Consider the following 14,471-nt stretch of genomic DNA (forward strand, 5'->3'; position numbering starts at 1 on the left):
TGCTAGACTCATTCTCAGACCCCAAAAAGAGATTTGCATATTATATGATTGTTTTTTGTTTGAAAAAAAAATCTTAAAAAAGGGGCTACAAATTCAATCTGAATCTATCCTTGTACAAATAAACTCTATTTAGCTTAGTATAACTTTAGCACTTGTTTGTAGAGAAAAATGAAACCCATAATAGTCAAAAGAAATGCTGTTTTGATCTTGGCTATTGTAAAGTTTTGGAAATAATAAAAAGGAGAAGAAAACAAAGAAAAACGCTGGCAGATCATATTTATCTTTTATAAATTGCTTCATAAATTTAGACAAGTGATCACATTCAGGTCCTTTGTCACTCTAATTATAAGTGAAGGTATTTTTAAACATTATCCAGACGACAAACACACGTTCTGTCTGTGTCATCAATAAATAATACCCCAGACAGATCTCTTGGACTCGTCTGAACAGCAGCAGCAGCAACACACACAGAAAATGCTGCGTTACCATGGCAACATCATCCGGCGCATTATCCTCTTCTTGGATGTGCATCCTGGAGGCGCCGCTGTGATTGGACGAGCTCTCTTTGGATGTCACTGGGGCAACAGAATGATGGGAATTTTAACACATGAACGGAAACGCAGCCGCTGAACAGTCAGCGTCTCTGCTCCCATTCAAGGCAGCGGGGAGCGCGGAGCTGCCATTGGACAGCTCGCACATCCGTCCGCCCGAGGAGGGAGGGGGGTGGTGTTTTCTTTTTTTTCCCAGCCTCAGTACGGGAGCCGAGTGGGGACCGGCTGGTTACGCAGCGGCCGTGGGTCTCCGCCCGAGAGTATGGCGGCTGGGATCGCGCAGGAGAGCGGGGGAGAGACGGAGACATGCCCGCGATGGTGAAAGGAGAAACAAAGAGATCCGCAGGTTGCTCCGAGCAGGTGTCCAGAGACTTGGACTTGTTGTTGCCGCGGAGGCCCCAGCGGCTGTGGTTCGTTGTCAGGTCGAAGCCCAGCGTCCTTTTCTCCCCCTCGATGGAGCAAGTTTGTGATATTTTCTCTCCTGACGCACAGAGAGGAGTGAGGCCAAGCAGATGAGAACCGGTCCGGTCCACATCACCGGCCGATATTCTCCTCCGCCTACCCCGGTGCACGTTCGGGACGATCGCGGTGCTCGGACGCTCGTACAGCGGTCAGTGTCTGGCCTGCGAGGGGTAAATTCTACAATGAGATCCGTGCTGGGGGCACCGAGTCTTTGTGCTCTGCCGTAGCCGAGCAGCAAGGCGAGCGGGACCGTGCGCGCGTTTCTTGACAGCCCGTCCGACATGGCCCACGAGCGGTGACTGTTTTGGGTTCATTTCAATGACGCGCGGACTCTTGGCACCATAACGACTCGATTTCCAAATCCACGATGCGCGAGTACAAAGTGGTGGTCCTGGGCAGCGGCGGGGTCGGGAAGTCCGCCCTCACCGTGCAGTTCGTCACCGGGACGTTCATCGAGAAGTACGACCCGACCATAGAGGATTTCTACCGCAAGGAGATCGAGGTGGACTCCTCGCCGTCGGTGCTGGAGATCCTGGACACCGCCGGCACCGAGCAGTTCGCCTCCATGCGGGACCTCTACATCAAAAACGGCCAGGGGTTCATACTGGTCTACAGCCTTGTCAACCAGCAGAGCTTCCAGGACATAAAGCCGATGAGGGATCAGATCATAAGAGTGAAAAGGTTGGTTTAAAAAATCAGCAGGAAAAACCTATTGTGGCCAAGTAGTGCAGTGTATAGGATGCTGGAGCTTGTTCTTCCGGGCCCTGTAGTGGAGAGATGGGCCTCGGCCCTGCTGTGAGGACTGTGCTTGGATGGAGATGCTGTGTGTCTTCAGGGCAACACCACACGCCTGTTCTATTTTGGTGTGCCAGGTCTCAGCCTCAGTGGTTGTTGGTAGGCAAATCTGCAGCCCCGGCATCATTAGAAGTCATGCGTGATCTCCAGAGCGTCCTCAAGTCTCCTACAGACTTTCTAATGTCCTAGTCCAGACGGTCACATCCTAGGGAGGATAGACACCAGTGTGTCCCCCGGCCACAGCGTGCTAGACGCTGCCTGTGATCTGTCAGTGTCTTCCTATAGCCAGATGTTGCAACCTCAGTGAAACACCAGACCAGGGGGATACCCGGGATTCACTGCAGCGAGAGCTTCAAGGAGGCACAGCTCAAAAACACTGTAGGGGCTGGAGGCAGGGTGAGAGGCAGCTCACTTCCACGAGCCTGGCTTCTGCTGAACGGGAGGCCCTGTTTTTAATTAACAAGCTGCCCAAGCTCTTTAGGAAGAGCGGCCCAACTGAAAGTGTGAAATCATCTGATGTCTGCTCCACGGATGATCCCGATGTGGGGACACGGTGTCATGGTGGTTGGATAATCATCGGCGATCGGTTAGTTCCTGTTTGTAATGTGCAGGCAGCGTGCACTGAGCTGTGACTGTGTGGGTCCATCAGTCATGGTAGGCGTCAGTCGATGTGTTGCGGTCAATTCAGGGAGTCCAGTGGGCTCCGGAGACACAAAGCAGTGTGATGATAAAGCATGTTAAAGTCAGTTTATACACACACACACTGTTTACAGGCGCAGGTAGCGACTTCAGGTGAAGCCCAGCATACAGTGTGATCAAGTTGTAACACGTTTTGCTGTTTTCGCCGCTTTCCGTCGTCTAAAAATACAATTTCAGGTTTTCTCTTTTCCACATGAACCTCAAAAACAATCCTATAAACAGTGTTTCCCCCAGTAAATGTCTCAGTCAAGGTGGTAAGCAGGTGGCGGTGCTGTTGGCGCGGCGCGTAGCGGCGAAAATTTTTGGGGGTATTTTGCTCAAAGATGCCAGTACGCATGAATGAAATAAACAACTGTTGATGAGACTATACAACTATGAGAGAGAAAGAAAGAAAGAAAGGGAGGAACTTATTTGAAATCGGCCGTGCGTGCCTGTTTGTTGTTTATTGTTTTTGATTAGGGATGTCCAATATTGACTTTTTTCCGATATCCGATAGCCGATATTCTCCAAATTCTTAATTTCCGATACCGATTTCAACCGATATGGTATACCGATATACATATGCAGGCGTTTTTTCCCCCAGACTAATTTTAGGTCCCATCACATTATTTTCTGCCATACATTGTCTATAAAAAAATAAGGAAACTACTTCAACTTATGGAAAAGTTCCATATTTATTAACATTTTGTCAACAGATTGGATCATCATTCTTTTCCTGAGATCATCCTGACAATGCCCATTACAACTAGGACAAATCTGATTTCTTCACAAATTGTAAAAAAACAAAACAACAACATTGTTGTCCTGTACAACTTCATACAGCATTTAAAGTAAACATGTGTAGTGTAGGACAGCCTACTGAAAACAAATTTCTATGAGGTACAACAAACAACACTTTTGGAATGAGGTAAAGTGCACACAAAGGAAATAAAAGTGCAAAGATATAGCCTAGAGACAGACTCAGTCCTTAGCCCATTACTTGGACTAATACAGTATTTGTCAATTTAAAATATAAACTGGGCTCAATCAGCCCTGCTAAACATGAGCAAAAACACAACCTGTAATATTAATGTGGTGTGCAATAAAAACAAGAAAGGCACACAGTTCAGTTCAAACCTTCCAGAGTAGTAAACAAAGTTCTCCTTTTGTCCAGAAAATGATGCTGAAAGATTGATGGGCCATATGTAACTGTCCATAACTTGGCTAAAACAATCATTACAAATATAAACCGTTTCTTTCTGCCCTCAAACAACATATTTTCAAAGGCACATGTGATCGCTTGTGCCGTGTGAGACCCACGGCACTCTTGAGAATGAAGCACAGTCTTGACGAGCTTAAAGTCCGGGTCCAGCCATTGAGCCGTCAAGCTCAGCATGCTAACCTGGCTAACGCTTGAAGACCAGATATCTGTCGTGAAGCTAATGGCTACAGCATCAGAAATTAGCTTCTCGACGTGTTCATAAACAACACTGTACAACTCGGGGAGGCAAACATCAGAGAAATACTTGCGACTGGGCATGGCAAAGCGCGGCTCGAGGAACTCCACAAGTTTGCTGAATCCGGCGTCTTGCGCGATTGAAAACGGCTGATTATCCAGTGCAATGCACTCCATGATTTTTTGGCTGATAGCTTTCGCTCTCGGGTGTTCCTTGTTGTATTTCATTTTTTTTTCTGCTGACTGTTTGAGCGACAGTTGCGTTGTTTTCTGCAGGGAGTCCTTTCCTCGTTGTTGTTTTGCCTTACTTTGCTGCAAAAACGCTTCGTGTGCCTCGGGGTGGTTCTTCTTAATGTGACAGATTAAATTCGAAGTGTTGAATGACGAAGCCTTGCTCCCCCCTCGCATGACATGCGCCTCACAATCTTTACAAACCGCAAATCTGCTATCCGCAGGTGAAACGTTAAAAAAATTCCAGACCGCAGACATTTTGTGAAGCAACTAGCGGGCAACCTGTTAGCCACACTAACCACACTCTTCTGTTGTTGTTTTGGTTCCAGGTGCGGTTTGTTGATGTCATCAATTGCGCGCCGGTAAATGTCAGGACCCAACAAGCAGCACGGCAGCACAACCCAGGCATTATAATCGGTTTTCATTATCGGTGGAAAATCCGATAACGATATGAACAGATATTAAAAAAATAGGCTAATATCGGCCGATATTATCGGCCGACCGATATTATCGGACATCCCTATTTTTGATTTAACAATATATAGGTTTAGAGAAATCTGGCTTTCAGAACTCAGTGCCTACCCACTCACTGACCTCACCGCACGTCACTGGCGGTAGATTGACAGGTGACTATGATAGACTATGCAACAATATATTCAACCACCAGATGTCGCCGTCTCAATTACACTCAAAAAACTTTATTGGCACGACTAATGTTGTAAACAGTATTACCTGAGTATTATCAATGCCATTTTTTTTTTTTTTTTTTCAACTTTTTTTTTTTTTTTTTTTTTTTTTTCAATACATTGGTAGTCAAGGCGGGGCCCTAGTCTTGTTAAGGCGGCCGCCTTAACAAGATAGTGCTGGGGGAAACCCTGTATAAATCTGCGGATGAAAGAATGAGGTCAACATGTTTACCCCGTATGGGTTGAGAATGTGGAGAGGTACTTCCAGTCTACAGTGTGTGTGTTGTGTGTGTTTATGTGTCCGTGTGTGTGTTGATTGAAGTCCCAATGGGGCCTTCAACCTTAAAACGCACAAACCCGCAGGGATGAAAATTGAGGTCCCAACGGGTTCAGTTCTTTGACGATAAAGATTTTGTTTTCGTACGGGGTAGGGATGAATTGAGTTGGATGTGATGGTTAGGGTTAGGGGACAAGGGACTGCCCCGTATAGAGCGCCCCCCCCCCCCCCCCCCGGGGATAGTGTGTGTCAAAGTAGACATGTTTTTATATGTGTACATGTGTACATGTGTGCTCACACAGCAGATGCAGGCTGTTATGTAACTTCACACTGAACACTGTGTCTCCTGCTGCTGTATTACATTTTCAAAGAGGAGACAAATCAAAGTGTTGCTAAGAGCTGATGTGTAAAATACCCCCAGCATCCTCCATCGTACATCAGTTGACCTACCAGCCTGACATCAGAAACATTTTAGTGATCCTTTTTGTTTCAAGAAAGGAAGTAGTTTGCATTATTCTGTTGTTTGTTTTAGCCTTTTCATACATACGTGTAATTTGTCAGTGACTAAAAGCTTCTGTTGACTGCAGGGGACGTCCTGAGAGGCTTTAAATAGGAAACGCAACTCACACGGCGACAAGAATGTATACAAGGACTGACTAGAAATGGGAAAAAGTCCCTCACGCCGACAAAGAAGTGGGAAGCTGAAAATGGGACAACAAATCTCACACAGGGCGAAAGATTTTAGGTCAAAAGACAATTTACAGACCACGTATTGTAAATCTATTCTCTATTTTCTATTACCATCAGAGATCAACACAGGAGACAATACATTTGCCAGACCATCACCATGACAAGCCCTGATTTAATTTATTGCTAAAGGTAAGAATAGCCACAAAATCACACAAACGATCACTTGAACATCACAGACTGATAATGACCCTTGAAACACTGTGGAATTGTCCTTTAATACGTTTGAACAGCAGCTCTGGCAGTTACAAATGGTTGAGTTCAGTCACTTTATTTTTACTCTGCAGTCAGACTGTTCGTTTACCTTAATCCACTGTTATTGCTTGTCTTGACTGTTCGTCTGTCCTCGCGGCAAAAACACTGGTGACCCATCACGTCCGTATCGGCATGCGCCCCGGTCAAAGGCACTGCGGTGCGTCACTCTCACTCCGACTCCTGTCAGCATCTATCAGGGCCTGCTGTGAGTGGACGGGCCTCAGCACAGAGGCCGGGGGTGCACATGGTTACACCCTGGCCCGCCTGTTGTCTGCCGGCGACCTCGTCACTCCTCAGTTCAGCTGCCGGTAACTGTACGCCAGGGATACGTTGTGATTGGTGAATTCAGAAGCCTTTTCAATACAAGCACCAGGGTGGGAGGTTAGAGACGGAGAAGGAGGTGAAACGATACCAAGATTTAACAATTGATGTTGTCAGCGTCTCTTATGTACTGATGTCAATGTTGTGCCAAACTGGGGAGATTTCATTCAGGGCTTTTTCATGAGCCAAATGGCTGAAGAGATTAAGATCACTAACTGGAGGAGCAGCACTCACCCAAGCAGATCCTCTTTCATCGGTTTCTTTGTCTGTTGTGAAAACAGAAGAACTGAGCTGAAGTTCAGTGACTGCTGTAGATGCTGCGACTCAAATCAGATACCTCAGTTAGTACACTTATATGTCTTATAGCATGTACACAGTGTCCCCACTGATGTAGTGTGTTGATTTAGCACTGTGCGTCTCTAGCTTCATAACTTCTAGCTTCTTATAGTAAGGAGTTTGGCTGTAGCTGTGTCTCAAGTCCCTCTTCAGGGAGTAAACTTACATGTAGTTCACTGTGTAGCCAGTATAGTCATTGGAGAAGTCTGTGAATTTTGACAGTGTGTTCTTATGCTGATTTCAAATTGAACCCTTTTTAGCCTGTTTACGAGAAGTGCCCATATGAACACCCCCCCTGAAGTGGTAATTACAAACTCAGGTCTCACTATTCACGAGTTGCCGATGTTTTCAGAAACTTTTGCTCACTTGTTTTAATAATGACAATTTTACTTTCTCGTTTGAGCCCTTGTGTCCTTCCTTGACAGGTTTGAAAATAAAAATATGTTGAACTATTCCTTACGTGGAAAGTGGCTACATTCAGCTTGTGAAAGCCACAAACCAAGAGTTCTGTGAACTTATGTGTCCTCCCCAGTCACCAGATCTGAGTACAATTTAAAAAAGAGGGATGTGGTAGAATGGGAAATTCCCAGTATGAATGTGCAGCTGACAAATCGGTAGAAAATTACAATCGAGTCAACATGAAGCAAAATCTCAAAAGAATGACTCAAACATCTTGTGAAATCCATGGGGGGGACTACCCAGTAGAACTGTGGTGTTCCTAATAAAGTGATCACTGAGTGTAAATGCTGAAGCCAACAAACTGAAACATTGTCTCTCTGATATTAGGCTGGTGGTAAGACTCGTGTCAATACTGGAATAAGATCCTCAGTGTAAAGTTTGATTTTCAGTGGAGGATGTGGAACGAGTCACGCGGGCCACATCTCTCTATTGAACGTGTGAATGAGTCTGTGAACTGTTCAAAGCTTATTCCGCTCCTTTCTCCCCCCCGTCTTATGGAGAGGGAGTCTGAACACATTTTTTGATGCAGTGTGCACATTGAATTTCAGATTTTCAGCCTTGGACTTTGTTCAGTAAGGGGAGGAATATGTATCAGACGGCATAATTTCCCCCAGGGAGATGGTAGCCGGCTGTATTGTTGCTGTAATACATTTGATCCAAGGATGACTGTTCAGTGTGCCGGGTTCAGTTCTCATCTATCTCGTCCATTTTGACATTTCATGGCCGGTGTCTCCGTGAATAGCTTCACGGTTTGAGGGTAACGTGAAGTAAGGAATCAGTTCTTATAACCTTCAGAGAATCTAATAGTGTCTTGAAGTTTAATTCTAAATAGCAGAAATCTTTATGTGGTTGTCGTAGCATGTTGATAAAAGACTACCCAGAAGTCCTTTTATGATCTTTCTGAGTTTTTTTTCTGCTCTCTGACTCAGCTGAATTCTTTCCTCTGGCTGAACTGAAGACCTCCCTCAAAGGGGCCGCTGGGAAAAGGCCCATTCGCTCTCCCCCTTGTCCTGACGACGTTGGCTGGATTCAAATTCAGAGACTCAAGGGCCGCCGGGCTCGGCCGTCCGTCAGCAAGGCCTCTGTGAGTTGATGCATCATGCATTATAGATAAGGCGTATCTGGGTGAGCTCAGATGGGTGTTAGCACTCAGAGTGCTCCAGCGCGGTCCCCGTCAGGCTCACGAGCCGAGGGCTAAAGAGTGACAGGTTGCTTGAGCTGTTTGTGTCACGGCACAAACGCGACCGACTCGGTTATTCATTTTGTCGTTTTGCGGCTGGTGTCTAGAACCACAGAACCTGCTCTGTGTGTGTCCTGTGTTACGGACGAGCCTGGCCCGCTTGCATCAGCCACCGTTGGGTCCAGACACTGTGTGGCCGACACCCTCTATCACCGAGGCCAGGGCAGCCTCGGTATCTGTGGCAGCCACCATCTCACACCTCGTGGGACTGCCGGTCTCCTCCTCTGTTATTATGACTATATATAGAACCTCTCCTTTGCTACCAGATGTCTTTGTGCATCTTCTCCTGCTATGATGAGACTTAAATGAGCAGCTTAACTTAACTACAGCAGACCAAACCACACGGGTGTGTGGACTGACTTTACTGGAATTCCTCCTGCTCTGAGAACATTAGTCAATTAATCGATTAGTCAGTAGAGAGACAATTAGTAAGTATTTTGATGATTTGTTAATTCACAGGTTCCAGCTTCAAAAATGGAATTTAACATCTATGAATTATTCCCTAGTCAAATTATGTAAATGTTTAAAGTCTCGAATTATAAAAGGAAGTGATTTCTTTGGAACTGCTCAACAATTTGAACCATACCACGTCCTCCAACCAAGTTTTGTGAATATCTTTTTTTGCGTAATCTTGCTCAGAAATAAAAACCAAATCATCCAAAACACCAATTAAAATGGTTGGGGTTAATAGAAAGTTAATGATCACCGACAGGTATTTTGATGACTAGTTAATCATTAGGATGATTTTCCTAGTTAAAAATTTCAAAAATCCACTGGTTTGAGCTTCACAAACTGAATGTACTTGCATTTTTTGACTGTTACTTTGTACTAAACTAATTGGTTCTACAAATTCTACGGACCAAACTAATGATCGAGATGAAGATGGAAGATTCATTAATAAAGAAAATCTTGTTTGGTGTCAGCCCTTGTTAAATTTGTGATAATAATGATGATTTACTTTTTAACCCCAGCTCCATACACAGAGTTCAGGTACTAACCATCTTGAACTGCTTTTTTTTTTTTTCTACAACAAGAGACATTTGGGGCAGGAAAGTGAAAGCTGCTTTGAAACAGCATGTAATGGTAGATAATACATGAGGTAGTTAGGTGACCACCGGCCTCCGCAAGAGATTTAAAGTGGGAGATTTGAGTCGCAACCACTTTGTGGGGCAGCAAAGACAGAAACCAAATGGTACCATTACCCCACCTAAACCCAGACCCTCCTGTGGCGTCTCCTAAATGGGCACAGCTATAAAAGTGAAGGTTCTGGCTTGCAATCTGCTCCCCGACATCTATGTTTAAGTTTTTTTCAGTGACGGTGGAAAGGGAATATAAAGCTCTGGGCGAGAGCCGCCCACCACCAGCTAGAAGTGGTCCAGAAATAGTCGGGAAAATCAAGTCCTCACTGTTCTTTATTGACCCCAGGAATGCAGTGAATGAGACTTTGGCTGCTGTAGTTTCTCATACAAGTTATCTTTGAAGCTCAAGGGCAACACACAGAGGAACCTCTGAGATCATCTCCTAAATCCTGGTTGCTCCTTCTCGGCTGGTGAGCCAATCCTAGGAGCAGGACGGGATTGTGATTAAAGTTCCCTCTGTATAATATATTCATGAATAGATCAAAGTTGGCTCATATTCTCGGCAAGTTTAAGCTTATTTAATGCTGAGACCTGCAGCCCCTGGCCTGTAAGGAGGGCTCAGGTGGCCCGACCTGTAAGAAGTCCTTCCCCATGTATACCTGTTACCATAGCGATCAAGGATGAGGATGATGTTTTCCCCCCCCTTCTATAAATATTTTAGAAGTTTGTATATATCAAAGAGTAAGGACAGTGTTTTAAAACCCCTGGTTATGTTGGTGGGTGTTCGGGGGGGTAATATCCGGTTAGATGTGACAATGTGGCTCGGTGTCGTGGTCAGAGACATTTAGACTCAAACGATGGCTCCAGCAGATGGAACACGCTCCCTCGCTCGCCTCATTCAGATAAGGATGAAAGAAATAACCTGTTGTTCACCAGAGGATGTGAACACGCACAATGTGTTATCTCTGCGATTTGTTCGATCTTTGTATCTAACGGCCTCGGAGGCTAACCATGTTCCCTGATATCAAAACCGATGTCGCGATTATATCAGTGAAACAACATCACAGTTGTTCCTCTAAATAATTAGAGTCTAGAATTCTATTTAGATCATCTGACCTGACCGTCAGTTGTGGCTGCAGTTCCTCAGTGATATGTTGTGACTCAGGTCCACAGCACGGAGCTCAAAGCTCAAAAGATTATAGTCACTTCCTGCGCTCTGACCCTCCAGGGCCTCAAGGTTATATTATACTACTCATTTCCTGTTGTCTGCGAGGGCAAGGGTCAGACTTAAGCCGTTTTCAGACGAAGACTCAGGAAAATGTCCGGAGACATGAGTCTGGGCATTTGCCTTTCACCGATGAAGGACTCGGCAGGAGTTTCTGCACAACAGGAAAATCTTCAGACCACTCAGACCGAGTCTTTTGTCGTCCCTGCAACTTGTTGGTACTTTGTCACCAAAGCTCTTGAATCTTTTTACAAGTTGACATCTTTGTCTGCGTTTTCTACGTGTATAACTGACATATTTAATATTCCTCCAATTTCGCATCCGACATCGTCCCGCTGTATTCTCACTGTGGGCTCACTCAGACGTTTTACTAAGGGGGCTGGCAGGAAAGGTTCTGGGAAATATCCAGAGGAAAAAAACTTGAACATATACGATCTCACATACTGCCCCTGCAGAAGATTGCAGGACTTCAGTGCATATCTAAAAACAGCTCTGGTGTATACATGAGGCAGGGTGGGTGGTTTGAAGGCTCAGCACTAAGTGCCTCGCAGTAAGAAGGTGCCGTCCTGGTTCTTTATGTGGAAAGCTGCCTCCCACAGTCGGAGACCAGTCAAAATAGTAACATTTCTTCCCGTTTTGGCCATGGATCCATCCACAGGGAGCCCACATTTTGCACCCGGCTGAGTTTTTTGGAAATACTTAACCAAGCGGGGGATTTTTGAAACAGCCAGGGCTGATTTCATGGTGTGAAACAGCAGAGGAAACGACGCTGAGATGTGATTGTCAAACTTTGCTAAGAACAGCAATTTCACTGCCAGTCCTCTCTGTGGCTGCTTACTTTTTTATTCTCAACACTTTGAGTTTTTGCAAATAAGGGGGGGCGGGGGGCTTCCTCCTGCAGTCCAAAGACATTTAGATTGAGGTTGGGTTAGTCGGTGATTCTAAACTGACCATAGTTGTTTGTCTCTGTGCGTTTATCCTGTCTTACGCTGGCTACCTGTCCAGGGTGCACCGCTCCTCTCACCCAATGTTAGCTGGGATTGGCTCTAGCCCCTCTGGGATCCACAGAGGATAAGCTGTTCTCAATAGATGATGGATGGATGCTCAGATTAAGGGAATTAATGTCTAACCTGTTGTGATCAGGGAACTGGTCAGGTGGCCTCCCTGCCTTCTAGCCCCAAAATGCTTGGCTCACCTAAGCAAAGAAAAGCCGGTCAAGAAAATTCTGAAATGAGGTAATGCGCAGTGTTGTCCTTTTTCAGAAGGTTTTAATACAAAATGATATCAATAACTAAAGGGTTTCCTCATGCAAATGGTAAAGGTTCATGCAGCAGTGCAATTAAAACCTTCTGAAGCATGAAGCAAGTGTCATTGTTGCCGTGTTTTGAAAGAGCAATTGCCTGTTTAACTGTGAAGGCACAAAAAGAAACTCGCTGATTGATTCCATTCCTGCTCCTCAGACATCAGCTTTAGTTCTGTCGTATTCACGCTTGTGTTTCTGCCCTCAGGTACGAGAAGGTCCCCGTCATCCTGGTGGGGAACAAGGTGGACCTGGAGAGCGAGAGGGAGGTCTCGGCCAGCGAGGGCCAGGCGCTGGCCGAGGAGTGGGGCTGCCCGTTCATGGAGACGTCGGCCAAGAGCAAAACCATGGTGGACGAACTGTTCGCTGAGATTGTTCGGCAGATGGACTTCGCCGCCCAGCCGGACAAGGATGACCCCTGCTGCTCCTCTTGCAATATACAATAGCCCCGGGGGCCTTGAGGGAAAACGGGCCAGGGAAAAGAGGTCTTCTTAGAGGAAGCTTCCACGACAACGCAGCAGAGAGAGACACACGCTCAGACATGCACACGCCAATTAAACGGAAGTTGAATCCATGGTTGAACGCAATGGATGTTAACTCTACGGAGCATACAATCTGCAGTGACATGATTAATAATGACGACATGTGAGTAATGAATATGTTTTGAATGAGGAATGCTGCAAGAGAAATTGACAACAACAACAAAGGAACATGCCCTCGCCTTATTGACTCTCTTTAGTTGTTTGTTTGTATCCTTTCATCAGCAAAGAATCCCCTGTCAGGATCTCTACACTTAAACAATGTGATAAGAATGAGTGGGTTTTTGTTTTTTTCCCAGGTTTCCCTAACCATAACCACAAAACCATGTTACCATGAGTAGCTACTGTAAACTGACCCCTTAACAGATTTCTGGGATGTTTCAAGGAAGAGTGATTTTAATTTGCAGTATGTCAAATATGAGTTTCTATTCATCATAGGGCTGTACCAAAGAGGTGAAATGAAAGCACCTCCACTGTCTTATATATATTTTTTCTTCCTCAGCCGTTAAACAAAAAAAACGAATGGAGAGAAAAAGGCGGACGGGTCAGTGTCTTTCTTGAAACATTAAATTCTTCCCTTTTTCTTCTCACTTTTGAGATTTAATAGTAGGACTCTAGGACGTCTCTTACAGCAGACTGCAACAAAGAAGTCAACTTGTCAGTGTTTGATTCTCTCTACGGACGACCGCTCCAAACTCCTCTCACAGCATTTAAAGTGAAGCTGCCAACACTTGCCATACGTAACATGTCTCTTTTTATTTCTCCTCCAGTGTCAGTCTGAACTGAGCTGCTCAGGAGTTTCATTCCTTACGTGCCCAGTGTTCAAATCCATAGTAAGAACTAGTGACGACAAGAGGCCGTGATCCTGAGAATAATAAATGGTAGTGTAAATATTTTGTATTGAAAGTGCCAGCTCCTGTGAAGACACTGACTCAACACGTGGAATTGTCAACTGTATGCATGGCTAGTAAACAAAAACAAAAAAAGGACTCTAATCGTTTGAGATTAACATAGGCTGTGGAAACGTGCAAACCGAACACACACACGTCTGGATCCGGACATTGTCTCAACTGTACATCCACGATGCCGCGGGAACCTGACTCTCCCAGTGTGACCATTTTTATTGTTGATTTTATATTTTTTTATGTGACCATTTACTCTTTATTCCCTCTCTGAATGGTGACACTGTTACATTTGACACCTAAACAATAAAAGTGCGTTAAACACTCAACCAAGGCTGCCAGGCTTAAAGTGAAGGATGGACATGTTCATCTCTTTGTTCTGTGACTCAAACTGATTATTTTCCGCTGCTCTTTCTCAACACCTCACCCTGATCATGTGGAGATTTCCTTTATATTTCACAGAGGCTTTACCAGATTTGTTTGTAGCTTTTTCAGTGAAAATAAATTTACATTTGGACAAAATGTAACGAAAAGGCAACAGCAACAACAATTACAAAGTAAGAATACAATTTAATTAAAAGGAATTTCCTATGGTTGTCTGTTCTATTAGTTTTTATTACAGTGAGAATCCAGAGGGGTTTCTATTCTTGCTTTTCAGATTTTGCACCCAGATGTTACAAACGTCTCAGGAAACGATTAATCATCTGTGCTAAAGATAACTCATCTGTTTTCAGCTAATAGACCACAGCTCCTGTGGGGCTCTTAAAGCGACTAAAACTCATGGGAGAGGCCATGGAAATCCAGATTTACTGTCCACTAGAATATGAACAAACATCCTGGTTCTTTTCTCCTTTTTTAGAAAATACACTTAAACACAAAAATCCTCGGAGGGAATAGATTGTGGATGTCACAGGAACAGCTTGGAAAGGGGG

General features: G+C 44.9%; 1 protein-coding gene across 1 annotated transcript; it reads left to right on the forward strand.

Moving 5' to 3' along the window:
- The first annotated feature begins 1,205 nt into the window (after positions 1–1,205).
- LOC128456406 (ras-related protein Rap-2a) lies at positions 1,206–14,140 on the forward strand. The gene is made up of 2 exons (XM_053440564.1): positions 1,206–1,694; positions 12,307–14,140. Exons 1-2 carry the CDS (start codon positions 1,381–1,383, stop codon positions 12,542–12,544), a joined length of 552 nt encoding a protein of 183 aa, XP_053296539.1. The 5' UTR covers positions 1,206–1,380; the 3' UTR covers positions 12,545–14,140.
- Positions 14,141–14,471: the final 331 nt, after the last annotated feature.

This window comes from Pleuronectes platessa, chromosome 14 (assembly GCF_947347685.1).
Source record: "Pleuronectes platessa chromosome 14, fPlePla1.1, whole genome shotgun sequence".
In the NCBI taxonomy this organism is placed as follows: Eukaryota; Metazoa; Chordata; class Actinopteri; order Pleuronectiformes; family Pleuronectidae; genus Pleuronectes; species Pleuronectes platessa.